A 26,130-nucleotide genomic window follows, 5' to 3' on the forward strand; every position below is an offset into this window, starting at 1 on the left:
CTCAGCTGAGGTTCCCTTTCCTGAGGTGTTTCTAGTTTGTGTTGCGTTGATAAGAACTAACTAGTACACCGACCCAGTCCATTTCGACCTCTTTGGACCCTGCCCATCTAGGACCAGTTTATTCTGCTGAATCTGATCAGCAGTTACCAACAACCTCACCCTAAGATGCTCACAAAAAAAAAAAAAAAAAAAGGTTGACTTTGATTTTGAAGATTAGATTTGCCTTTGCTAGATGCCTGGTAAGTAAACAGGAAGCTCTGTTGGGGTGATGGCTTCTGGTTACAGATCTAAAAGCAAAAACTTGAAAATGTCTTTCTTCTTCATGCCCAAGATGACTGCCAGCATCTTGCCACCTGGAAGTAGTGGAAAACTTCTCTACTCACACATTGTAACTGCCCATATACAGTCAAGGTGGCAACATCCGGGTTTATTGGTCTTGAATGCGTGAATTATAGTACCCAAGCTGCACCTAATCCGGGTTTATTTTTGCTCCCTGCTTACGCGTGGGGCTAACATGCTTTTTTCTTAACCCTTTTGGTCCATTCAGTAGAGATACTCGTTAAGTTCTCTTGAGGGATCCAACATTAAAGTCCAAACGTTGCCAAAGACTGTGGGCTTGGGAAACAACGGCTTTCATTCCCTCTCACCTGTGTCCCTCACACTGCTTTTTGTGATGATGGGAATTAAACCGAGGGACCTTTAAAGTTCAAGGACAAGCTTGAAAAATGTTCCCAAGTTGACAAGGTTTACTTGCAGAGTCCTTAGAATGAAAATACAGGACCTCTGAATAGGTGGGGCTAGGTGTGGATGGAGGCGGCAACCTAGGAAGTAATCAGATATACTAAGGAACCAAAGAGATCCACCCCCCTTTGGCCCCCCGCCTCACCCTCCCCCCGGCATTATTAGCAATCGAGTCTCTAAGTCTACTTGGGTCAGGGCCATTCTGCTGTCTGCTGGCAGGACAATCCTGACTTTGAATCTCTTCCGCATAGTCTAGAGGGAGAAATACTAGCGGACCCCTTAAGGGGCGGGGCCTGGCGAGGGGTGGGGCGGGACCTGGCGAGGGGTGGGGCGGGACCTGGCGAGGGGTGGGGCGGGGCTCCAGGACGCACCGGAAGGAAGTGGGACTTGCACATGAACCAGAAGCAATGCTGCTGCGGTCGCTCCGTAGCTGGGCTGCCCGGTCGCTACGCAGCATGGGCCCGGGGAGCTCAGGGAGCCCCGGGAGTCTCGATTCGGGCGCTGGGCCGCTGTGGGCACCTCGCCGCGCCTGTCCTCCGGGTAACTAGTACTTTTGTGCCACCTCGTAGGGGCGCCGCTGGACCCCGCCCCCTCACCTGCTAGTCCCTAGGAAGGGCCTGGGGACTGTGGAGCCCAAAGAACTGTCTGGACCCGCACTAGGTGGGGCCCAAACGCGGCTTCTCGACGCCCCCCCTCCCCTTTTTTTTTTGTTCAGATTCTTTAAGCCTGGGGAGGTGGCTAGTTAGGGCACAGGCTGTATTTAATCAGCTCTCAGTGGATGCAGGTGTCTGCGGACCCAGAGGGCGAATCCAGGCTTCTGACTTTCTCCTACTCTTGCTGGCAGTGCGGATCTCTCTCTTCTGAAATAGAAACCAGGTGGCATGGCTTTCATTGGTCTCGGGCTGCTGCCAGGTGGGTTGGCAGTGTTGCCAGCCTTGGCCTAGAGAACAGACAGCCTGGGTCCCAGCCCTAAGTCTAAACCCACCCCTCGGAATCTCTCGAGTGTAGGTTATTCTTGTGTGCACTGTGACGACCCTAAGCACACAATCCAGGTGAAACGGAAAGTAGAATGTACCAAGCGAAGGGAAGTAAGCAAGCACAAGTGGACCTAGACCCAGCCTGCCATTATACAGTGTCACATACAGGACCCAACCGTAGAGAGTTCTAAGAATGGTAAACATAAGCCAAGGAGCAAGCATACAGAATCTGGTCATTTACCAGCACAGAGCAGAGTGAGTAATTGAAACATCGATGTCTTTTCTTTTCTTTTAGATAAAGATAGAGAAAAAGATAAGGAGAAAAAAGCAGTGGTAAGTTTCTCTCTGCATGCCTTCTCCAGCTACGAGCCAAACAGTGTTCGATACACAGTGAGAAAACAAACCCCAGACGATATCCAGGGATAAGGTTTCTCTTCCTTCTTGTGGCCCCGGGCCCTCTCCCCAGATCCCACCACTGTTAGCCATTTCTGTCGTGTACAGGTGGGAGTGGGGCGTTCAGGTAGTACTCTTCTTCCGGTATGTGTGAACTACAGAAGATGCTGATTGAGTAATGTCAACAGTTTTAAAATGTCCCTATTTGCTTCACTGCCGATTGCCCTGCCCAGATGGGGGCGGGAGGGGGGGGAGTGTTCCCATTACCTTTTGCTGTCTAGAGGAGACCAGAGAATCCATGAGGGTCCACAAGGTGGGCTCTGGGGGTAGGGCTATGAGGTCGAAGGTCAGAGGAAGTGCACGTTGGACAGGTTTAAATGTTGAGGCAATATTTTGGTTACCATCAGCCCAAGGGTTCTGTTTCTTCCTTTGAGATCATCTTGCCATGTACCTTAAACTTGTGTTCCTTCTTCAACCCCTGAATGCTGGGATTTTGGGTGTGTGTCACTACAAGTGGTCAGGGGCTCATTTCTGTAAGGGAACTGAAAGCCTGTAGCTCGAATGGCTTGGGAAAAGGTAGCTGGAGTAGCTGATGCCTCTGGAGGGTAGAAGGTGTGCCCCCCCTTTGCCCCTCCTGGGGGTCAGTGGGGGTAGTCAGGAGGATGAAATGACCCAGGAAAGGAGGAGTGACGTCACAGGGAGAGGAGGCTTGGTCTTCAAGGCTGGAGAAATGGTTCAGCAGTTAAGAGCTCTCATTGATTTTACAGAAGATTCAGGTTTTTGTTCCTAGCACACACATGACAGCCCACAAACTGTTTAATTCAAATTCTAAGGGATCTGAATCCCACTTTCCCACCCCCTTTTCTGGTCTTCATGGACAACAGGCATACATTGGAGAACATGCCATCTCTCCAACCCAACTCTGTCTCAGATAACTAAAAGTGAAAATGAGAGTAGGGGTGGATTTCAGTCAGTAGTGTGTGCTTAGCAAGCATCAGATAAGTTCCATTCCCAGCTCCAGAGAAAGGTGCTCATCCACGCCAGTCACAGTGGCTGGAAATTAGACCCTGTCTCAAGGAAAGTGGGCTGAGTTGCAGCACAGACACAGAACTTTGGGCCAAGCTGTCTGCATACTTCGGCAGCACATCCTCCTACCTCTGCAATCGTCTGTTATTTTCTTTGCTACCCTCACATTTACTGTGAACACTGTGGAGGGTGGGACCAGATTTTCCATATGAAGTGCTAGCCACATAGTAGGCCTCCAGCCAGCAATTGAAAGAGTCAAAAATGAGGGATAGGTCAAAAGACAATGGTGTTACCTTTGCATTGAGTTTGTGGGTGATATTTTCTATGTGATGACTTAAACTTCTGTGGGCAGACACCACTCAAAATATTTTTAGATGTCAGGCAGAGGTTGGTGGAGTGGCTTAGCGGGTAACGTGCTTGTTACATAAGCATGGGGACCCAAGTTTGGACCCCCAACCCTTGCATAAAAAGCAAAGCATGTGCCTGTCACCCCTATGGGGGTGGGTGGGTGGGACAGAGACAGGAGAATTCCATGCTAGCCTTAAAAAATAAGGTTGAGAATGCTCAAGGAAGATACCTGGAGTCTGTTTTTTGCATGCATACGCATGAGTGCACACATGTGCCCACACATATACACTCACAAAAGAAGGATCTGGGCTGAATATGGTGGTATATGCCTGTAATTCTATTCAGGAAGCTGAAATAGGAGGATTACAAGTTCCAGGCCAGTCTGGATTACATAGTGAACCCCCATTAAAAAAGAAAAAAATTGGAAGCCTTCCTTTGCCAGACTATCCTTTTTTCCTCTTGTGTTCTCATTTATATGTTGCTTGCTCTATGGTGAAGGGTGGAGAAGAGGCTGAGCACATTTGAAGTCTACACTTACCATCCCTCTTGAGGATTTCATGGTGGGAGTAGGGGCAAGTGTTTCAAACAGTCTGAACAGCAATGGCGTCTTTGTAGTGAACAGGAAAGAAATATCAGCTATAGAGTGATGTCTAGCTTAAGTGCTGTATTGGATAAGAACTCCAGGCATGTGGTCTTCCCACGAACAAAGGTCATCTTCACGAAGGAACAGCAACAAAAGGCCCAGTAGTGCCCTCTGGGGCGGCTTTTTGTTCTTTACTTTACTCCTTTGGGTTCATTTTGTATTTACTCTGGGTTCTGTCATATGAGCTGACAGGGACCTGGGATTGGTGGATGGCCTTGCATCCATGGGAAGTGTCACTGTCCATTCTGGGCACTTGTTAGGGTCAAAGCTGGAGGTCTTTGCTGCCAATCAACAGTGTACTTGGTAGGGAGAGTTTTATATTGGGTGTGGTGAGGAGAGGTGTGATAGGTGTTATGTGTGAAATGTGACAGGTATCACAGGTCATAAGAAGACCTAGGTGTGATTAACCCACTGACCAGGTTTACTGCCTTGGCAAATCACCACATATGGTGAGTACTTCAGCCAGGGTGTGAAGCAACAGACCACTGTACGAAAGGGTGGGCATGTCTCTGTGTGACTCAGGATGTGTAAGAGTGTCTGAAGGAGCCATTTGTCTTATAATGAACTGTGCAACCATTGTAATTTGCTGGAACCAAAACCCAAATATCAGTTGAGGGCTTCTCTGTACAATCTGCAATTGCAATTGGATCCTGGACAGCACACACTGCTTTTCAGTCTCAAAGATATGGATCAGAGTCAGGTTAAGGAAGTGGAACACTTTTTTAGCTGACACACATCAGGGTGGTTCTAGGGAAGGACTCCGAACTTGACTGGGCAGGCAAGTTGTGTTGTGGTTCAGGTGACAGGTGGTGGGTGGGGAGAAGGGAGTGTTGGTTTGAACTGAGGATGTAGTCCAGGGGTAGACAGCTTGATAGGCGTGTGTGTGTGTGTGTGTGTGTGTGTGTGTGTGTGTGTGTGTGTGTTGTAGGTTTGACCCCTAGCTTATTGTTAAAACAGGAATAAGTGGGGCTGGGTCAGGTGTGGATGGGTCACATGGGTGTCAGAAGGGCTCAACATGAGGGATGCTTTTTCCTACTGTTTGGTGGGATGTTGGGGGGTTCCTGAGGCAGGGTCCTGGCCAGCACCAAGTGGGCTATTTACCCGAGCCTAGTTGTTCGGTCACGATTCCCTGGGGGCATCATCTCTATCCCTAATGTACATTTGTCTTCCGCCAGGTTTGTATTGAGGGCAATATTGCAAGTGGAAAGACGACGTGCCTGGAGTTCTTCTCCAACACAACAGACGTCGAGGTATGGCTCTCACAGTGGGTTTGCAGGAACCTGAAACACCTCAGTGGAATAAGTGATATGGGGCACAGGTAGCCCTGTCCAGCAGAAGACTGATGCCAGCCGCCAGTGTGGTCCACAGCCTCGTGGAGTGAAGTAGAAGGAGCTTTGTAAGACACCCCAGATGCTAACATGTCAACACGAAGTCAGTATTAAAGTAATAAATGGGCTGTTCACATTCTGTGTTTGATACTAAATCCCCGGGATCTGGACTCATAGTCCATAGTATCTGGACAGATAGTCCCCAAGTCATAATGTTTCAACTTAGGATTTTACTTGACTATACAGGGCTGCCAAGGCAGCACACGTTCAGTAAAACAGCACCGAGATGCTCAGTAGATTAGTATATAATGAATCTCAACTCAGGCTATTTTCAAGTGAGGATACAGCCCCCTTGTAAGAAGAGGAGCATCTGTGGTCAAACTTCAAGGTCATTGTGGTTGCATGTGGCTTGTGGCCCCTGTTTGGGGCCACTACACAAGTCCTGTTATCCTGTACAACTGCTTGCTTCTTGGGAGCTGGGGTTTGGGTGTGTGCCAGGCAGCATTAGCCTGTGTACCTATGGGATCCCTGAGCTCCCAGGGCCAGGTCAGCTTCCCTGGTGGACAGCACTTAACATGTGTTGTCACAACTTGTTGCTGGGAAAATCTTGTGTGACTCCACCGGGCAAGTATACTTGGGAGTTCTGCCCCGTCTCCCTCCAGGTACATTTCCTCTTTGCAGATTTGGTGCTGTGACCTGTAGTTAATATTGACTGTCAGTGTTGGGCGATGTCTCATCAATCACCAGACTGGAAAAGGGTGTCTTAGCAACCCAGCACCTGCCTTGAGTGGTGACCCTCTGAATAGAACATGAGAAGTGCTTATGTTCCCACTGTAGATCTTGGGACCAGTTAGCAACAGTAGCCAAGCAGTAGCTAAAATTATCCAAAGCACCGTGTTAAGTGTTTATGGCATTATCTAATTGATTCTGTACTCATTTGCTTAACCCTTCTGAGGTAAGCACTATTAATTACCTCTGCTGACACGAGGAATCAAAGGATAACTGGCTTATAAAATTTATATGGTATGATAGTTAATTTTAGTTGGCAGCTTGCCAGAAATAAAGACTACAGCAGCCTCCCACACTGAAGTGTGGTTTCAGTTACTGGAGTCAACTAGGATCTGAAAGTATTAAGTAGAAACTTGTAGATGTAAACAGTCATAAAATTTAAATTGTGCATTGTAGTATGATGTACCCAGTGAGACCTCACCCTGCCTGTGTAAACCATCCCTCTGTTTAGTATAGGGGAAAAAAGGCACAGCATGTATCATGCTTGTTGTATCTGAAGCTTCAGGCATCCACTGGGGATCTTGCAACATAACCCTAGTAACAAGGAGGCAGGACTGGGCCTGGAGAGCTAATGAAATATTACCTGTATACATGTTTAGAGGGTGTTTCTGGAGAAGACTGATATTTAAATTGGCAGCCTTAATAAGTAGGGAATATCCACCTTTTTTTTTTTAATTTATTTTTTTTAACTTGAGTATTTCTTATTTACATTTCGAGTGTTATTCCCTTTCCCGGTTTACGGGCCAACATCCAATATCCACCTTTAATATAACAGGCCATATGGTTGGCCACAGTCCTGGATGGAACAAAAAAGGAAAGAAAAGGGTTTCCTCCTTCCTCAGAACTGCAGGCTTTCCGGCCTTGGGACTTTGAGACTTAGCCAGAGGTCCCAGGGTTTCAGCCTCATACTTAGCATCACACCAATGACCTCCCTGTTTTCAGGCTTTTGACCTAGACTGAGCTGTGCTGCTTGCTTCCCCAGAACCCAAGCTGTGGACAGCTTGTCATGGCACACAGGTCTTGGCCTCCGTAATTACACGAGCCAAGTTTGCTAATGAATTTCATCTTGTATGCCAGTTTCTATGTTCATGCAATTGGATCTGTCCCTGTGGAGAGTCCTCACCTGTCAGGTCATGTGTGTCGGGGTCAGACCCAGCTAAGGCTGGGGATTTCAGGGAGGCCACCTGTGTTTGTTTTCAAGCTGTGAAGAGCTTGGTTTACTTTGCTAAGCCTACTCCCCTTTAGACTGAACTCATTTGCAGTCATTTGCAGGTCATTTCTGGAAGCCATAGGAAGGACTTCCCAACCTAGAAGGAGCTGTGGCCATTCAGAGGGTTCATCCCACCCTTGTCCTATAGTGCCAGTCTGTCTGTATTCTAGACTTGGCATGCTGTCACATGTTTTCTGTCCTTCCAGGTGTTAATGGAGCCTGTGCTCAAGTGGAGAAATGTCCACGGTCATAACCCTCTGGTGAGTAGTTTGTCTGTTGCACAGATGCCAGCTTCCCTGAGAGCACCTAGGAATGCTGGTGCTGAAACCTGAGCCCAGTACAGTCAGTCTGACCTGACTGTTAGCTGATTTGGAGGAATGGAGAATGGTGAACCAGGGATTTCTGAGGCTTGGATGTGTTTCACGAAGCCCAGGAACCTCTAATGTTGTCTCTAACGTTGCAAGTGGCTTAATTTTCCTTGGACCTCATTCCAGATCATCAGGTTTCTAGATGAGCCTCCGATTTGGGTTTGGGCTTCACATTATCCAGTAATGGATCCCTGTGGTTTACCCCGAAGCTACCTATCTTCCTTCCCAAGGCAGGGCTAGAGAGTAAGGGACCGTAATGAGCACGCGCCTCTTCTTCCTCCCATACTCAGAAAGCTTCGTGCTACCTGCTTGAAAAAAAGACTGATAGAAGGCAGATACTACCAGAGGGGATGAAGAAAGGAACCGTGTTTCTGGGCCCCATGCTATGGTATGGGGCGCTTAGTATTTCTCAACTAAGAAAATGGCTGTGTAGGTTAGCAGTGCCTCGCAGTGCTGTGGCAGCACCTCGTGGGGTTTGCTGGACTCAGGTCCACAGCAGACAGCACTGTGTCTGCTAGCACACAGCTGTGTTGCCTGGGCTTCAGGATCTGCTTGCTCATTCAGTCAAAGAGGATTTATGACACACCTTGTACGTGGCAGACACTGCTCTGCACACCCGGACACTGAACAATTTAATAAAGTCTCCGGTCTCCTGGCCCTAAGATCCAGTGTGGAGATGAAGGAGACAGGTACTAGACTGTGGTGGCCGGTGACATGAGCTGTGAGGAGAGCTACAGCAGGTGAAAGGATGCTAGTTAGAGAAGACAAAAGCTCAGTTTTTAAATAAGAATCGCACAGGGCTGTGACACGAATCTCACCTGTGTGCATGTGGAGTAAGATGGGTCGTCAGCCATCTTTTGGTATAACAGAGAAAATCCACCGGCCTTCATACAGAAGCCAGAGAGGAACTCAAGGCTTGATAGCAAATAAGACAACTGTAGTTTAGATGTCTGAGACTAAAGGAGACACTTCAGAGACCAGAAGGACAGCCTCAGAAGGTTGCATTATGGGTATTATCTTCATCATCTTCATCATCATCATCACCACCACCATCATCATCAGATATATTTCCACTACTTTCTGCTGGTTGGAGATGCAAGACTGATGCTTGTGTGACAGTTATGGGTCACCGCACTGCTTCTGTGATATAGAAATTTACTTGTTTCTGCAGTCATCCAGCTTCTGTGCTGAGATTTTCTTTCACCCATAATTAGGAAATTAGTTCTCAGTGCTGAGGACTTGAGTGCCATGAGTTTACTTCAAGAAGAAAAATCAAAACCAAGCAAAAATAAAAGTGCAGAAAAGAAGCTAGCATAGTGTCACATGCGTGATCTCTCCACTTGTAAAAGTTGAGGCAGGAAAATCCCAAGTTCTTGACTGTCCTGTCTGTACAGGAAAACCTGGTCTTCCCTCTTCTCTCTCCAGACAGAACCCCCACCCATTTCCCCAAGTATGTATGTGCGCGCGCACGTACACACACCACACACCCACACCCACACCCACACACACCCCTACTCCCGCAACCCCCAAAGAGAGAAGCAAAAGATTACTTGAGAGCACACTGGATCAGGAAGTGCTTTTATCCACAGTAACAGAATGATTGAGGGCTGGCCTCTGTTTTATTAGGGTAGGTAGGAGAATGCATCTCTGTTAAGGTGACATTTGTCAGAGACCCACACATGAGTTAGGGAAGCACTGCAGACACTCGAAGGAGAAGTGAAAGAGGCAGGTACAAAGGCCCTGAGATGGGGGCCTGTTTGGCATGTTTGCAGAGCTCTATAGAAACTTGTGTGGCTGGAAGCTGATTGGCCAGAGAAAGAAGGGTAAGAGACAAATGGATGGCAGTGGATTTTTAGGGCCTGTGGTTCAGATGAGGGTTTGGATTTGATTTGAACACAATGCAAAGTTCCGACAAGGGAGATGTTAGCAAGCTCATTTTGGCTGCTGAATAGAGAACAGACCACAGGGAAACTCAAAGGCCAACTACGAATGTCTGAGTGCTTTTTCCTCAAGGAGCACATCCTGGTCTGGCTGTTAGGGGCTCTCTCATAATTGTGTTCACATCTGTCTCTACCCACCCTACTCTGAGAATCCTACAGCCTACATCTCTGGCCCTAGCCCTGCACCTGTAGGTTTCCTGGAATGGCTTTCGGGCTTCTAGACCTGGGTCCCGCATGTGCCACTTGGAGACAAAGTGTTTGTTTTCCATTCTGCAGAGTCTCATGTACCATAATGCCAGTCGGTGGGGCCTCACGCTGCAGACATATGTGCAGCTCACCATGCTGGACCAGCACACTCGTCCTCAGGTATGTTGTAGGTCTCATTTCAACCTGTAAACATCCTTCAGATTTGTTTTTGAAGGTGTTGTCAGATAGAGACATTCACTATGACATCCCTTTGGGCCTTTATGCTGTGCAATCTTTGACTTCAGCAAGGTCTCCTGTCCTCCAGGTGGTTGTCCTGGTGCCATCCTGAGCTCACGTTTGTAATCAGATGAAAAGTTGATAAGGATAACACTCAAAATGCAACCTTCTGAGGCTGTACTTCTGGTCTCTGAAGTGTCTTCTTTAGTCTCAGACATCTAAACTACAGTTGTCTTACTTGCTATCAAGCCTTGAGTTCCTCTCTGGCTTCTGTATGAAGGCCGGTGGATTTTCTCTGTTATACCAAAAGATGGCTGACGACCCATCTTCTTTCACATGCACACAACTGAGATTCGTGTCACAGCCCTGTGTGATTCCAACTGTTAACCATCCTTTAACACAGAGTTCCCTGGACTGCAGCATCACTGTCACCTGGGGACTTGGTAGAAGTGTGCATTTCCTAGCTCCTCCCCAGATCTACTGAGTCAGAAAATCTAGGGCTAAAGTCTAGGAGTCTGTGCAGAACTCCTGGACATGTATTCTGTGTGTCTGTGTTTGAGGACAGTTGATCAGACCTTTGTGAGGTCTGGCTTTCAGATCCCAGAAAGACTCTAATTCACCTTGGGTCACAACCAGGTGTAGGGGCAGGACAGGGCACATAGCAATACTTAGGCCCTTCCATTAGCAGGGGCAGAGTATCTTAGGCGGTAAGGTGGCAAGGGTGACCATGGTTGCTACTTCTGGGCAAGCTTTATACATAGCTAGATCCTTTCCATGTAGAAGACAGGATACCCCTATAGCCAATCATGTTAGCACAGTCATTAGGCTGAGCAATTTACTCCAAGTCTGGTTACCTGCAGCTGTAGGTCTCATTTTCTGTTGACATAAATATGTATCTTTTCAAATTGACAGATGTGAATAAAGTCTTTAGAATAATAGGAATTTGTCCTTTCCAAATGTTTTCCCAAAGCATAGAGAGCAGAACACCTACTGTTAGCACCTTCCCCTTGGCTTGCTCTGCTCTGTTCTGCCTAGATGGGCATTCTAATTACATCTGATGATACGTGAATATTATGGGATATGGGCTGAAATCTGCTAAGGAGGCAGAGATAGAGCTGGTTGGACTAAGCAGGAGAGAGATGGCTGAAGAGGGAGCCAGAAAAAGAAGGGCAGCGAAGGATAGGAGAGCATGGACAGAAGGGATGGAAGGAAGCAGATGGGTGAGCAGAGATCCCGGAGGGCCGAGAGGTAAGCAGACAGGAGGCTTGGGCTTGAATGTGCTCTGGGTCACACTGTTTGTCCACTAGGTGTCAGACAGGCAAGTCCCTCCTGCTCTCCAAAGGGGTATTGTAGACAAGGGAAAGATGATCCTTAGAGGGTGTGAGCAACATGCAGAAAGGTGCTGTCCAGCCTCTTCCCTGCTGGGCAGTTGACTTGTCAGTTTCAGCAGGCAGAGCCTCCCCAACCCTAGCCTTTTGGGGCTCTGCTTCAGACACTCAGGTCCTCATGTAAGCGGATTCCCGGCTCAGGGCTCCACTCATTAGACTGACAGTAAGACAGTGTTGCCAGCGTGTTCCGTACCCTAGTGAGTCTCCTCCTGTGAGAGGTACTGTGGGGCCGCTGGCAGTCCTGGGCTCCTTTACTGTCCTCTGCCCTGTAAACTTCAGGTAGAGGGAGATGCACAGGGAGCCTCATGGCAGATTTGGCTTCTGTCGTCCTGTCGTCCTCTCCTCACAGTCTCTGTTCAGCAAAGAGAGGTGTTTACCGTGTGATGGATAGGCAAGTGTTCAGGGCTTCCTGTACCTTCCTCCTCTTTACCTGAGAGTAAATTCCTTTTTCCATTCCTTTAGATGTCACCTGTACGGTTGATGGAAAGGTCAATTTACAGCGCAAGATACATTTTTGTAGAAAACCTGTATAGAAGGTACTGTAGCTTGTATAGTCCATCATTTATTAAACAACTGGTTTTGTGTATGTGTGTATATGTATATATGTGTGTGTAGGTGTAGGTAGATGTGGGCCTGTAGGTATGAGTGCATAGGTGTGGGTATGTAGGCGTGTGGAGGCCAAAGGACAACCTTGGGTGTTGGTTCTCAGGAACTATCCATATTACTATATTTTTTCCTTTAGTTTATTTAGTTTTATGTGTATGATAGTTTTTTGCTTACATACATGCATGTGTTCCAGTATGTTCACAGAAGACAGAAGAGGTTATTAGATTACCTTGAATTGGAGTTACAGATGGTTGTGAGCCATGTGGGTGTTAGGAACTGAACCGAGGTCCTTTGAAATATTAGCAAATGTTCTTGCTCACTGAGCCATTTCTCCAGCCCTCCACCGTGCTTTCTGAGACAGAGTTGCTCTATTGGCTTCGTTATTAGGCCGACTGGCCAGCATACCTCAGGGATCTGCCTGTTTCTTAGTCTCAGTGCTGAAATAACAAGCAGGTAGCCTCACGTCCATGCTTTTTACATGGGATCTGGCAGTTGAACTTGGCTCCCCATGTTAGTACAAATACTTTACCAGCAGAGCTATCTCCCCAACCCTAAACTACTGCTGGTGGAGTTGCCTATCCACCTGACGGATACGGAGCACCAACAGTATTGATGAGCGTCTGTTGCGTTATAATATTGTTTAACAACCCCAAAGTCCAGTAGTGACAGCCACCTTCCTTTATTGCCAGGTCAGTTGAGAGGTAAGACAGGTGGCTCCTTTTACATTGGCTGGGCTTAGCAAAATGTCTGGGAATGGGCTGGACTAGAATGGACTTGTTCAGGGTAACCCAGGCAACTCCTTTCTCTCCCTCTTGCCCATCATCCCCTCTGGGACCAGGAGTAAGCATAGGCTTGTCATCTCATGTGCATGGCATAGGACAAAAGTCCCAGTGGGAGCACAGCTGCATGTTCACAGTTGTTCCACCCTGTGCACATCCCATTGGTCCCACACCCAGGGTTGGCAGACGAGGGAGCTGAGGGGTTCAGGGTTGGCAGGCAAGAGGGCCGAGGGTTCTGTGGCACAGTGCAAGGCTGATGGGAGGATGAAGGTTGCAATGCTTGGAGCATTTAGTCTGCCTAGTGCTTATGCCGTGTGTAGCTTCTGTCCTCACAGGCGAAAGCTTTTGTCTAGATGGTTGGAAGGCTTCTAGTGAACCCCTAGTGCTTTGGGCTCAGTGTGGGGTGGGGGCTACACTTCTGTGCTCAGGTATTGATGATTTGGGAGGGTCTTAGAGGAGTCAGGTTGCAGACTGAAGTCTGAAGTTTCAGCCCTTTCTGAGCTGTTTCCATCTTTACAGCCGTGAGTCTGGTTCCCCTTGATTCTTACCACTTCTTCCTGCTCTGAGCCTGCAGTACCACAGCCACTTCTTGGGCAGCTGGTTCTGACACTTGTGCAGGATGTTCCTGGCTCCCCAGATCCCTCTGTACTAACACAGCTTTCCTTAAGGTCCTGCCCCAGCCCTGTGTGTGTGTGTGTGTGTGTGTGTGTGTGTGTGTGTGTGTGTGTGTGTGTGCGCGCGCGTGTGTGCGTGAGAGAGAGAGAGAGAGAGAGAGAGAGAGAGAGAGAGAGAGAGAGAGAGATTGATTTCCTGTGAACCTGGGAGACAGCACTGCCTCTCTCTTGAAGGCTGTTTGCTGGGCTGGTTTGTGAGGTATTAACTTGGAGTACAATGGCCAGAGGTGAGGGGAGAGTTTGAAATCCTTGCTCTCTCCACCCCTTCTCCTTTGGCCTTGATCTGGGCTGTTTGTGGGTGGCAGAGGAGGAGAATGTAGCTCCCCCTTTCTCTTTTTCTCCCTTTTGTTCCTTTTCCAGCTCCTTTCCTGTCCTGGTGACTTTATGGTTGTACTTCTCTAGCACCTGTGGTTTGGATTTTTGTGAGACTCTGAAGCACAGAAGAGTTCAGTCTTTGTTTCTGTCCTTGTGAGCTGATTGTTTTGAGGTTGTGTAGCCTGCAAGAGAGCAGGCTTCCCTGAAAACCTTCCTGTTTTCTCAGAAGAAGCCAAAGACTGTTGGCCCACATGTGACCTTAGGTAGTTCAGAGGCTGCTGCAGCACTGGGGTGCTCTGAGAGCAAGACTACTACTTGCCTCAGGGTACAGGGCCGTGGGAGAGGGCCATGACCCTCAGACTTCTGTGGGGATGGCTTAGCTCCTTGCCCTCCTAACCACTCGGGTGTTTCTTCTGAATATCATCCTTTATCCTAGGATAACGTTCATATCTAAATGTTAGACATTAGTCTATATACTTATCCTGAGAAAATGGATGATCTTTTAGTAAATACCATGTTTATTGAGTGGCCTTGAGTGCCCCCTGCCACCCCCCAGTCTCATGCCCTAAGCCCTAAGGTCAGCAGAGAGAACCTAGACCAGGCATCGGAAGCAGCTTCTCTAGGTAGGTAATTGGCTTGAGAACTGGACCAGCTTTGTTCATCCTTAGACACTGGGGCATTTGTGTAGGGGTTAAGGGGTGAAGCTGGCCCATGGACTGGACCTGCTGCGATTGACTTTAGGCTCTGTCTGGCGAGGGAGGAGCTAAGACAGGATCACATAGCCAGCTCCATTCCAAAGGTGGAAGCAACAGTTCAAGACAAGGAATGATTATCAAGCAAAGGGTGAGGAATAGTGATAGGCTCCCAGAGTTCTCTTATTTAGGACAACCCAGAGGTGCCCCTGTTACCATACTGACAGGCAAGGCTCCTTAGTACTGCGGCCGAGGCCAGGACTTCAGTGTTTATCAAGCACCTTCTGGTTGAGGAATATGATGTGTATGATACAGGGAGCCCTCCATCCCTACACCTTAGCCCTTTTCCTGGGGAGGAGGCTTCTGTTGCAGGAACAAGACTGAACTCTGAGAATTGTCCTTGGGACTGAGGGTTTATGGTTCGAGGTTTCCTCTTTCTTGCACTCTTCCTGTGATTTCCATTTCACATGTGTTGCCTGAGGTTTGCTGGTCGGGTTTTTACACTTTTTGTGATAAAGGTTCCCAGACTTCTGTCCAGGACTAGAGTGGGGCAGCTGTCAGCCAAAGGCTTTCTGTTTTGACAGTGTAAAGGGTTTTCGATCAGAGCTTCAGAGGACCAATGGGAGGAAGATGGGAATTTGGGGTTCTTGTAAAGTCACTCTTCTTGTAACTCCAGCATGCCCAGTGCACTGGGTTATCACAATGGGGTGCCATAGAGAGATTGTCTAGAGCTTTCTGCCTCCTGTTCCCATCTCATCCTGCCGTATGAGAATTAGTCACCAAATGTAAACAGTGCTGAAAAACCAAATAAGAGCCAGGTAGACCCAGGATTGTGCAAAGTGCAGTTTACTAGGGATTTGTGGGCAGAAGTGTGTCTTGGGTGATGGAGCAAGATGGAGGATGGATCCCAGCACCCTTCAGCAGGAAGAGAGATTTATTTGTTCAGGCTGGCAATAGCACCTAGCTTTTCTTAAAGCTGTCAGGGTTGCTGGGCATGGTAGTGCATGTCTTTAATCCCAGCACTTTGGAGGCAGAGGCAGGCAGATCTCTGAGTGTGAGGCCACCCTGGTCTACTGAGTGAGTTCCAGGACAGCCAGGGTCACACAGAGAAACCCTGTCTCAAAAAATCACCACTAAATAAACAAAAAGCCGACAGTGTGTCCTGTGTCAGTTAAGCTATCTGAATGGCTATCTGAATATCTTTATTTCCTCTTTAGGGCTTGGAATACAGACCAGGTTCACATGGTGGATAAAATACAGTTGCAACCAACATGTTTCAGCCTGTACCATAAGTAATGAAGAACCTTAGTGGTAGCCTGTATTTGGACCAAAATGTCTTGGAAATGTCTTGTGGAAGCTCAGTGGGGTACTGGATTCCCTACTTCCTGTGATGCTCAAGGGAAAGGCTTGCTAATGTGCATGGTAGAGAGCCCTTTCATACACAGAGGTCTATTCATGGCTGACCTGGCCATGGTTGATCTTTTCCCTAAGGTTCCTTGGAACCTTTTGCTGAGGATCCGGAGGTAGGGGCCTGGCTTTGCCATCTCTTATTGAAGATTTGGGTTTCTGGGAAAGCCAACAGATGTGAATTGGTGTTCTACATTTCCTTAAAGCAAAGTTTCTCAGTGTTCTCAGTGTTCTTGCCTTTGGGATCTTGAACAAGTGAAGAGAACTGAAAAGGAGAAACCCACCTCTTAGGTGAGGTGGGGGCAGAGTGAGTGTAGTTATGCCAACAGCAGTCCGAGAGAGCTTTGTGTGCATTGCTGAAGAGGAAGATGAACCTTCATGCTGTCCTCAGAAAAAAGGAAGGTCTGAGCTGTGGCACTAACTGGGCTATGATGCAAAGCTGAGGGTGGTGCAGAAGCATCCTATGGCTAAAGAAGCCACACAGGAAGTGTAGAAAGCTCTGTGGGCAGAGGGATTGAGCAAAGGTTTACAAGATTGCCTGCTGGGTCCTCCTTTCCTAAGGACAGGCTAGAAGAGTGGAGTGGGAACTCTGAGAATTGTCCTTGGGACTGAGGGTTTATGGTTCGAGGTTTCCTCTTTCTTGCACTCTTCCTGTGATTTCCATTTCACATGTGTTGCCTGAGGTTTGCTGGTCGGGTTTTTACACTTTTTGTGATAAAGGTTCCCAGACTTCTGTCCAGGACTAGAGTGGGGCAGCTGTCAGCCAAAGGCTTTCTGTTTTGACAGTGTAAAGGGTTTTCGATCAGAGCTTCAGAGGACCAATGGGAGGAAGATGGGAATTTGGGGTTCTTGTAAAGTCACTCTTCTTGTAACTCCAGCATGCCCAGTGCACTGGGTTATCACAATGGGGTGCCATAGAGAGATTGTCTAGAGCTTTCTGCCTCCTGTTCCCATCTCATCCTGCCGTATGAGAATTAGTCACCAAATGTAAACAGTGCTGAAAAACCAAATAAGAGCCAGGTAGACCCAGGATTGTGCAAAGTGCAGTTTACTAGGGATTTGTGGGCAGAAGTGTGTCTTGGGTGATGGAGCAAGATGGAGGATGGATCCCAGCACCCTTCAGCAGGAAGAGAGATTTATTTGTTCAGGCTGGCAATAGCACCTAGCTTTTCTTAAAGCTGTCAGGGTTGCTGGGCATGGTAGTGCATGTCTTTAATCCCAGCACTTTGGAGGCAGAGGCAGGCAGATCTCTGAGTGTGAGGCCACCCTGGTCTACTGAGTGAGTTCCAGGACAGCCAGGGTCACACAGAGAAACCCTGTCTCAAAAAATCACCACTAAATAAACAAAAAGCCGACAGTGTGTCCTGTGTCAGTTAAGCTATCTGAATGGCTATCTGAATATCTTTATTTCCTCTTTAGGGCTTGGAATACAGACCAGGTTCACATGGTGGATAAAATACAGTTGCAACCAACATGTTTCAGCCTGTACCATAAGTAATGAAGAACCTTAGTGGTAGCCTGTATTTGGACCAAAATGTCTTGGAAATGTCTTGTGGAAGCTCAGTGGGGTACTGGATTCCCTACTTCCTGTGATGCTCAAGGGAAAGGCTTGCTAATGTGCATGGTAGAGAGCCCTTTCATACACAGAGGTCTATTCATGGCTGACCTGGCCATGGTTGATCTTTTCCCTAAGGTTCCTTGGAACCTTTTGCTGAGGATCCGGAGGTAGGGGCCTGGCTTTGCCATCTCTTATTGAAGATTTGGGTTTCTGGGAAAGCCAACAGATGTGAATTGGTGTTCTACATTTCCTTAAAGCAAAGTTTCTCAGTGTTCTCAGTGTTCTTGCCTTTGGGATCTTGAACAAGTGAAGAGAACTGAAAAGGAGAAACCCACCTCTTAGGTGAGGTGGGGGCAGAGTGAGTGTAGTTATGCCAACAGCAGTCCGAGAGAGCTTTGTGTGCATTGCTGAAGAGGAAGATGAACCTTCATGCTGTCCTCAGAAAAAAGGAAGGTCTGAGCTGTGGCACTAACTGGGCTATGATGCAAAGCTGAGGGTGGTGCAGAAGCATCCTATGGCTAAAGAAGCCACACAGGAAGTGTAGAAAGCTCTGTGGGCAGAGGGATTGAGCAAAGGTTTACAAGATTGCCTGCTGGGTCCTCCTTTCCTAAGGACAGGCTAGAAGAGTGGAGTGGGCCCAGATGGGAACATGGCATTGGCTCACCCGGCACATGGGAACAATGGGCAGGTCCTCCCCACCTCCACTGTCCTGGCCCAGAACCAGGAGGCTAGGCCACAGAAACACACTGATCCAGGTTAGCCCTACAGGGAGGACAACTAATGCAGTAGGGAGCAGGTGGGACTGTGGTGAGGTTCGGGCCTGAACCCCCATGCTATCCTCAGCTGGAACTTAGGGCTGGGGCAGGAAAAAGTGTGTTTAATTATCAGGTTGCTGTCTTAATTAAAATAGTGTGTCATTGTGTAGCCTAGGCTAGTCTGGGACTAAGAATTTTATGTAGCCCAGGTTGGTGTCAATCATAAAGTCCTCCTGCCTCAACCTCCTAAGTGCTAGGGTGCCGCTGCAACCAGCCTTTGATTTGTTTTCTGAGCATCAGGTATTTTCAACTGAACTAAATGGAAACCAAGTACAAAGTATGGCGAACAGTGTGGCTGTCCGTGGCTCAGGTAATGAGTTGATTTGGCCAGGGATACTATCGCTGTAATGAAACACCATGACCAAAAGCAGCTTGGAGAAGAAACAGTTTATTTCACTCACTGGTCCATAGAACAGCTCATCATCAAAAGAAGTTAGAACCAGGAGGAACTAAAGCAGGGACAGAACCTGGAGGCTGGAGCTGATGCAGAGGCCATGGAGGGGTGCTGCTGCTGGCTTGCTGCCTTGCTCCTCATGGCATGCTCAGTCTGCTTTCTTATAGAACCCAGTGTGTATGTGTGCTCATACATGAGTGTGGAGGCCAGATAAGGGCACTGAGTCCTGTTCATCACTTTTTTACCTTCTCGTGAGATAGGGGCTTGAATGAACTAAAGCTTGCCTTTTGGTTAGACTTGCCAGTCTGGGAGTTCTGTCCGTCCCAGCACCCCAGGGCTGGGTTTATAGGGACCCAGGGCCATGCCTGGCTTTTTTCCCTTTTCTTTCCTATGGGGAATTGAACTCAGCACTCAGCTCGCAGAGCTGGCACTCTTATTTACTGAGCCCTTTTCCCAGCTTTGCTTTTTTCAGTTTTAATATTTAAACTATGTAATAATGCTGCCTCACTCTTGTTTTGAGCACTGGTACTTTGCTCAAGTATGAAAAGTAAAGAGCAAAGGAGAAAAAGTCTACCGTCTGCAGCTCAGAGAACAACACTGCCAGCATGTCTGTGGGTTTTTTTTTTTTTTTTTTTTTTGCAAATGTGTGGACATATATTTTTTGTGTGGTCAGGCATATGCATACAATTTAACCTCCCGTGTTCATTGAGCATCAAATTCAGAGCCTTTCCCCTGCCTGCATATGGCTTTACTACCCCATCCTTCAGCTACTATGTGCTTTTGCTGCAGAGGTAGATCAACCACTGCATTTCTCATTATGCTGAACAGTGGTCCATGGCACAAATCCATGAGTATTTTCACAGAAAACGAATTCTAATGATTCTCTGATCCACTCCACTTGAAGGATGTCTCCATGTCTAGAGGGCAGACAAAGGTGCTTTTGTCTACTTGAGTTCAGTTCCAAAGTAGTCTCCATCAGTCACTGCCCTGGCAGCTCCCATCTCCTAGTGGTGGAGTCAGACAGATAGATGATCAGGATACCACGGCCATCTCTGGACCACACTATGCAACATGCTCTTGGTACTGCCCTTCCAAACAGAAGCCATCCCTTGGTTCTTTGAGGAAATGACATAGCACATGGGTGAATAAAAAACCTTTGACCTCTGATTGCAGTGGGAAGATGCCCGAGGTTGACTATGCGATTCTGTCTGAGTGGTTTGACTGGATCATCAAGAACATTGATGTCTCTGTTGATCTGATAGGTAAGACAGTCTCTCTCTGTCCCCTACCTGGAGCCTTCCCTGGGCACAGCTGGGGAATACTTGGGAGGTTCCACCTTGTAGAGACAGGAGGCAGGGACACCTATCACCCATGATTCCTTCTCTCAGAGCTCCCCAAAGGCAGGCAGAATTTAGGGGTTTCTTCCGCCTGTGAAGAAACTCTAGCCTTGGTTCTGTAAACTTCCTTCCCCTGAGTCAACTACTTCCAGGGGCCCCATCTGTTCTGATCTGATGGCTTTTCTGTATCATGTGGGAGGGGCAGAAATTGGGTAATGGCTAAAGCCAATGGCTCGCCAGACCCTGTCTAAGAATGGAATTCTTTAAACATCATGATGATACTGTGGGGCTGAGGACAAGAAAGGGGGTTGGGGTCTGATCAAGACTCCTGTTGGTCACACAGACTGAGCAGGCTTAGTAAGGCTCATGCCATGACCAAGGTAGCTCCTCTCCACCCCAGCCCATGTGCTGCCCTTGTCTTTGCTCCCACACCAGGAGCACAGCAGTCAGAGCCACTTGTGGTTTTACTTCTCAGTTTATCTTCGAACCACTCCTGAAATCTGCTACCAGAGATTAAAGATGAGGTGCCGGGAAGAGGAGAAAGTCATTCCGGTGGTAAGAACCAGAACCACCTCCACCTCATCCTGCCAGCCCTCCCTCCTCATCCATCATGACATTATCAAGGTTATAATGCAGAAACCAGGAAGTACAACAGAAGGGAACTCTGGCTTCCTCTATGGCTTTGGAGCCCTTGTGTGTCCAAGGGCCACTTTACTTCCTGTAAACACACACACACGCACATACACACACACGCACACATACATGCACACTATAGATTACGTATCTGCTCTTGTACAGTAGTTTGTCTTCATACACGCACATGCATACGCGCACACACCATGGACTTTGTACAGTAGTTTCTTTGTCTTTAGCTGTGATGTTACCTCCCCCAACCTTCCTTACACTGGGCTTAGGCCTCCTATGGTGAGAACCCTCAGGATAGCATATTGATAGTGTTTGTTCCCATTTCTCTTTATATGAACATTTTAGATTTTGGTCTTATTTCTTCTGTCTTTAACATGTGTCCTGGGGCCTGGCACCTAGAAGTGGCTCAGTTAATATTGTACCTTATATGCAGTTTTCCTTGAAGGATAATAGGGGCTTGGCAAGCTCTTTTGGGACATCATGCTGTTCTGGACTTAAGATGAAGTGGAGCGCTGAAAGGCCTGTCTGATCTCCTAAGCTCAGTCACGTTTTGTTGAGGACTAGCAAGGCACATTCGAGTCATGAAGGCCCAGGCCTTGCTCCGAGCACTTCCTTTGAGATCTAAAGGCAAGAGTGACAGAGGATGGAGCACTGTGGTCTGTGCTGTCATGAGGCTTGGCAATGCCATGCCTGGAGTTCTTCCAAGCCGTTATCCAAGGGCTTGACAAGGTCTTTAGGACAAGCTTGGCTCCTAGTACCCAGGGGGAGTTGAGTGGGTAAGAAGGCGGCAGCGTGGTTTGTGGCTGGCCTTTGAGACAGGGCAGAGTGTTGCTGGAGGAGGTACCAGGTAGCCAGCATACACTGGCTGAGTGCCTGAGAGTACATGTAGTCAGGGCTTCCCAGAGTGGAAGTAACAGAGGCATGGGGGCATCTGTCTTCTTGTCTTGGAGCCCCACATCAGGCTTTCCACAGGAGTGGTCCTTGTGGCCTGCTTGGGCAGTCTCTAATGAATGCTCTACAGGGAGCGTTTAGGACAAGCCAGAGGGAGAGTGTGTATCTGCTCAGTCCGGGAATACCTGTCATCAACACATGGTAGAACTGGGTCTCCCACTGGAGAAGTGGCAAGAAGTGGGAGCTGGGGAAGAACCAGTGGGCAGTTGGGGATGCAATGACCATTTAGATCACAGGCTGTTTCCACAGCCAGGCTGGTTGTTACACGGGCCTTTGTTCATGTCACTTCCTAATAGTCCTTGAGAATTCTGCTTTGCCCTGTCCCTGTGAGAAGACTGTTGGTGGGTGGGTTTCCCCCTTCCCGCTCCCACAGCTGTTGTATTTCTGTTGCAGGAATACCTCAGTGCTATTCACCACCTCTACGAGGAGTGGCTGGTCACTGGTAGCCTTTTCCCAGCTGCAGCCCCTGTTCTGGTAAGTCAGTGTTCCTCCCAGGGTGGAAACTTTCCTATGAGAGGAAAGTCCAGAGAATGTCACCCATGCCACAGAAAAGAGCTCTGGACAGAGACTCAGAGGGATGTGGGCTTGAGAAGGCTAGTTATTTTAGTAACATGTCATACACAGCATCACGACAAGAGTTTCCCAGTTGCTCTGGACCTGTGTTTGCATTTGGACCTTTGGGAATATGGCCTATTCTTTAGTGGGTGACACAGAGCCATCATCACGGTTATGTGACTCAGTATCTTCTGAAGCCATCTCAGTGGCTGTCCTTAGTTGTCACACAGTGGCACTTCAGGAGGTGCTGAGGTATACAGTGCCACACTCCTTTGCCTCTGAGCTCTGGGGCCCACTGTAGCAGTGTTTGTGTGTCCTGCTTATCTGTATGTCCTACTGCGTATGCTCTGTGCTCTAGTGCCCTTTCTGCATTTCCTCAGGCAGACAGGTGCTACTTGGGGCTGCCACATATCTAGCAGGGGATCATGGGCTTTTGTTTATGGCCTTGGTCTGTAGGCCACATAGACATTCTAGCCCTGAGAGGGAAGTGTCAAGGGACTTCTTCACTGTGGGAGCGTTCAGAGTTTATTGTTTCCTTTACTGTGAAAAGCAAACCTGAAAGGGGTTTGGGAAATGGGAGAGTGGCAGAGAGCTTGTCTAGACATTGGAGTACCTGGGTTTAGACTCCAAATCCCAGTGAAAAGAAAGGGCATTGTTGCCAGGATGATTCTTCCATGGAAATCCGGTTGAGTGTCGACTGCCCTGGAGCCGGAGTCTATGGTTCTGACCTTCTTGGTCTCTCAGCCTCCTGCCTCCCTCCCCAGTGGGCTGGAGTTGGCTAGTGCAGCCTGTGATCTGTTTGTTTTATTTCCAGGTGATTGAGGCTGACCACAACTTGGAGAAAATGTTAGAACTCTTTGAGCAAAACCGGGCCCGGATATTAACTCCAGAGAATTGGAAGCATGGGCCTTAGGACTGAGCGGTGTACAAGCCAGTGTCAGGAACAGCCCAGGCAGGGCCAGGTCAGCTGCTAGGAACACTTGGAAGAATCTACTCTCAAAAGGGTCTGTATCTGATCAGATCTGTTTTCACAATGGTCTTTTCATTGTAGTACAAACCGCTTTTGTCTGTCAGATCCTTGCAATATACTTTCCCCGAGGTCCCCTCCTGACGCTGAAGCTCTGTGTAAAAACACTTGCTGTATCCTTGGGGGTTGTTCTGGTTCCTATGCATCAGGTCACCTTGTGGGGTGAGGGAGCAGTCTCATCCCAGGTAAGGATTTGAAACCCAGAGAGGTGCAGGGACTCTTCAAGGTCACAAGGCAGGACATAGTGGGGCTGGGACCATTGAGATACCTGGCTTGGGCTGCCTCCTCCTAAGCAGTTCCCCTCAGCCCTTCTGTTCTGAGCGCCCGCCGGCCCCCACCTCTGTGAGAAGAGCTGGCAGTTTGTGGATTCTGTCATCTTTCGGTACCGGACAAGTTTCAAGGAGACCAGACATCACTAGGCATTGGCACACCTCTTATTTGGCATGAGCCCAGGGTTTCCTGGCATGAAGGTACTGTAACCTCTCTTCCTTTGTCATCTGGCCCTCAGTGTCCACTGGGGAATCCTGGACCAGTCTTTGCACGGTGCCAGTGTCCTTGAAGATGAGGTCTTTCCAGACTCTGCCAGTTTCATGTCATTCTATGTCAGAAAAAAAGGGCTTATGGGACCTGGACACTTTACCCTGTGCCGAGGGAGGCCAAAGGCAGCCAGCTGGGCTTCCAAGGCCCCATCGCTTTCTCCTGTCCTTGTGTGAGGACCAGTGCCCTTGCTCCAGTGAGAGTGACAATGGCCTTAACTCCTTTGAAGTGTTTTCCCATCTGAGTGGATGTCACGGACCACAGAGCATGAAGTCATTTCTATTGGATCAGAAAATACCTTAGCTTTGCTTGGCCATAACTGCACCAAAGGTGCAGCTGTTACTTGAACCAGTCGAGACCAAGAAAAAGACCGACATTCCCTGGACAGTGAGATGGAAAGTCATGGCTCTCCAACAAAGGCATTTAAAGCCTTGCTGCTCTTGACATTCTGGGCAGATGGAGCATCTGGAGAAGACTGGACCCAGATGATAGAAGGGGACGATAACTGTACTCTGGAGAGAGACAGCGTGGACTGGGCGGGGCTGCAGATGCATGTGTCCAGCTGGCTCTGCTCTGCTCTGCTCTGCCTGTCTGTAGGTGCCTGGGATGCCTGCCTGGTAGCTAGAAAGAGGGCCAAGAGTCCAGCTCGTGGTCTTTCCTGTCTTGGACTTTTCTGTTAATATGAAGAAGAATAGCAGCCAGGGGGATTGTTTACCAGCACCTGCAGTCTAGCAATGGATAAACCGTAAACCTGGGAAAGGCAGGTTTGAACCAGCAGTCCTGATGGGGCATCTTTAGAATTAGCAAAGGAACAGTCCAGTACTTGCCCCTTTGCTTAACCAGAGCACCTGTTTTGGGAAGAAATGTGATGTTTCTCTTGCTCTATGGTAGCAAATAAATTCTGCAGCTAAACTATGATGTCAATTTTCTCTCTCTCTTTCTTTTTTCTTTTCTTTTTTTTTTTTTTTTTTTTTTTGAGTAGGGTTATACTTTATAGCCCAGACTTGCCTTGAACTCTCAGCAGTATTTTTATCTCAGCCTTTTGAGTTACAGGCATGTGGCACCATGTCTGGTTTGTGTGTTCATTTTTGATTTGATGTAGTTTTATTTTATTGTTATATGTTTGGGTGTTTTGCCTATATATAGATGTGTGCCTGGTGACCATAGAGGCCAGAAGAGGGCAATCTTTTGGGACTGGAGTTACAGTTGTGGGTTGCCATGGGGATGCTAGGAATTGAACCTAGGGTCCCTAGAAGAGCAACCAGGGCTCTTAACCCCTGAGCCATCTCCAGCCCCATGTGTCCATTTTCCAAACACCACGTTTCTTAGTATAGTGTGCATGGTTCAGAAAGAGCCTGCTGTCCTTGCACCTCGACACCAAAGAAAGGAGACCATCACCAATAGTGGCTAGGGTTTGCAGAACTTCCGGCTCATAGATCACACCTGAAACAGCCAGAACTAGCTTTCCCAAGGGCGGCTACCTATCAGGCAGACCTGGAAGGGAAAGGGTCATGGAACAAGTGCCAGCCGTAACATCTCATGGCTAGAAAAGGTTAGGTAGCACATAGTGGGCCACAAGGCCTACTAGACACAGGGCATCACTGCCTCCAGCTGTCTGGGTGGTTGGTAGAGTGTGGCAGGGATTGGCATCCCTAAAGAGCCAGAGTGTCCTTGCTTGATCCCAAGACTACTTGTTCCTTCCATCTGCGTCAGATTTTATAAACTGCATTTTGGAGGGTCACTTCTCAGGTTTTGTGAGAAATGACCTGTGACTAAATAAATTTGGAAAAAACTCTACTAAGCAAGGTCCCCTTGCTTCTGGCCTTCAGGATTCTGCAGGCTGAGTAGTAGGCTATTAGGGTATGGGGTTATTGGAGAGAGAGACTTCCCAACCTCTTGGACTCTGGCTTCCTAAATAAAAATGATTTTAAATCGTGTATGCCTGTGTATCTACATGATGTGTACATGTGTTCAGTGTATATGGAGTCCAGAATAGGGTCCTGGATGCCCTGGAGCTGTAGTCACCGTGGTTGTGAGCTGCTGGATGTGGGTGCCAGGGATTGGATCTGGGCTCACTGTATATTTTTCAAAGCTCCTTTGCCAGGTAAGGTGAGGCAGGCAGTCAAGGGATAGTTCAGTAACTTGGGGGCTCTTCTGGGTTAGGCTAGGTACAGCTCCCTCTTCTATTAATAACAGGCAGTCCTAGCTCCTTTACATGCACATATTGTGCACACACTCCCCCTCCTAACCAGGTAACCTAGCAA

At 48.2% G+C, this 26,130-nt stretch overlaps 1 protein-coding gene across 12 annotated transcripts; it reads left to right on the plus strand.

The window, feature by feature from the left end:
* The first annotated feature begins 1,130 nt into the window (after positions 1-1,130).
* Positions 1,131-24,784, plus strand: Tk2 (thymidine kinase 2). Of its 12 annotated transcripts, none has more exons than XM_087594000.1 (11): positions 1,131-1,401; positions 2,014-2,051; positions 5,304-5,378; positions 7,662-7,715; positions 10,040-10,129; positions 12,037-12,110; positions 19,988-20,076; positions 20,627-20,706; positions 22,141-22,221; positions 23,117-23,306; positions 23,838-24,784. In XM_087594000.1, the coding sequence occupies exons 4-10, from the start codon at positions 7,668-7,670 to the stop codon at positions 23,213-23,215; spliced, it is 561 nt and encodes a 186-aa protein (XP_087450126.1). In that variant the 5' UTR covers positions 1,131-1,401; positions 2,014-2,051; positions 5,304-5,378; positions 7,662-7,667; the 3' UTR covers positions 23,216-23,306; positions 23,838-24,784.
* Positions 24,785-26,130: the final 1,346 nt, after the last annotated feature.

The sequence above is a fragment of the Rattus norvegicus genome, chromosome 19 (genome assembly GCF_021556685.1).
Source record: "Rattus norvegicus strain SHRSP/BbbUtx chromosome 19, alternate assembly SHRSP_T2T, whole genome shotgun sequence".
In the NCBI taxonomy this organism is placed as follows: domain Eukaryota; kingdom Metazoa; phylum Chordata; class Mammalia; order Rodentia; family Muridae; genus Rattus; species Rattus norvegicus.

What these genes read in the sequence shown, in the direction of transcription:
- Tk2 (XM_087593996.1), top strand. Translation starts at nt 1,149, where the DNA reads ATGCTGCTGCGGTCGCTCCGTAGCTGGGCTGCCCGGTCGCTACGCAGC. An exon ending in TCCACGGTCATAACCCTCTG is followed by an intron (nt 7,716 to 10,039) that starts GTGAGTAGTTTG and finishes TCCATTCTGCAG; the next exon opens with AGTCTCATGTACCATAATGC. An exon ending in ACCAGCACACTCGTCCTCAG is followed by an intron (nt 10,130 to 12,036) that starts GTATGTTGTAGG and finishes CCATTCCTTTAG; the next exon opens with ATGTCACCTGTACGGTTGAT.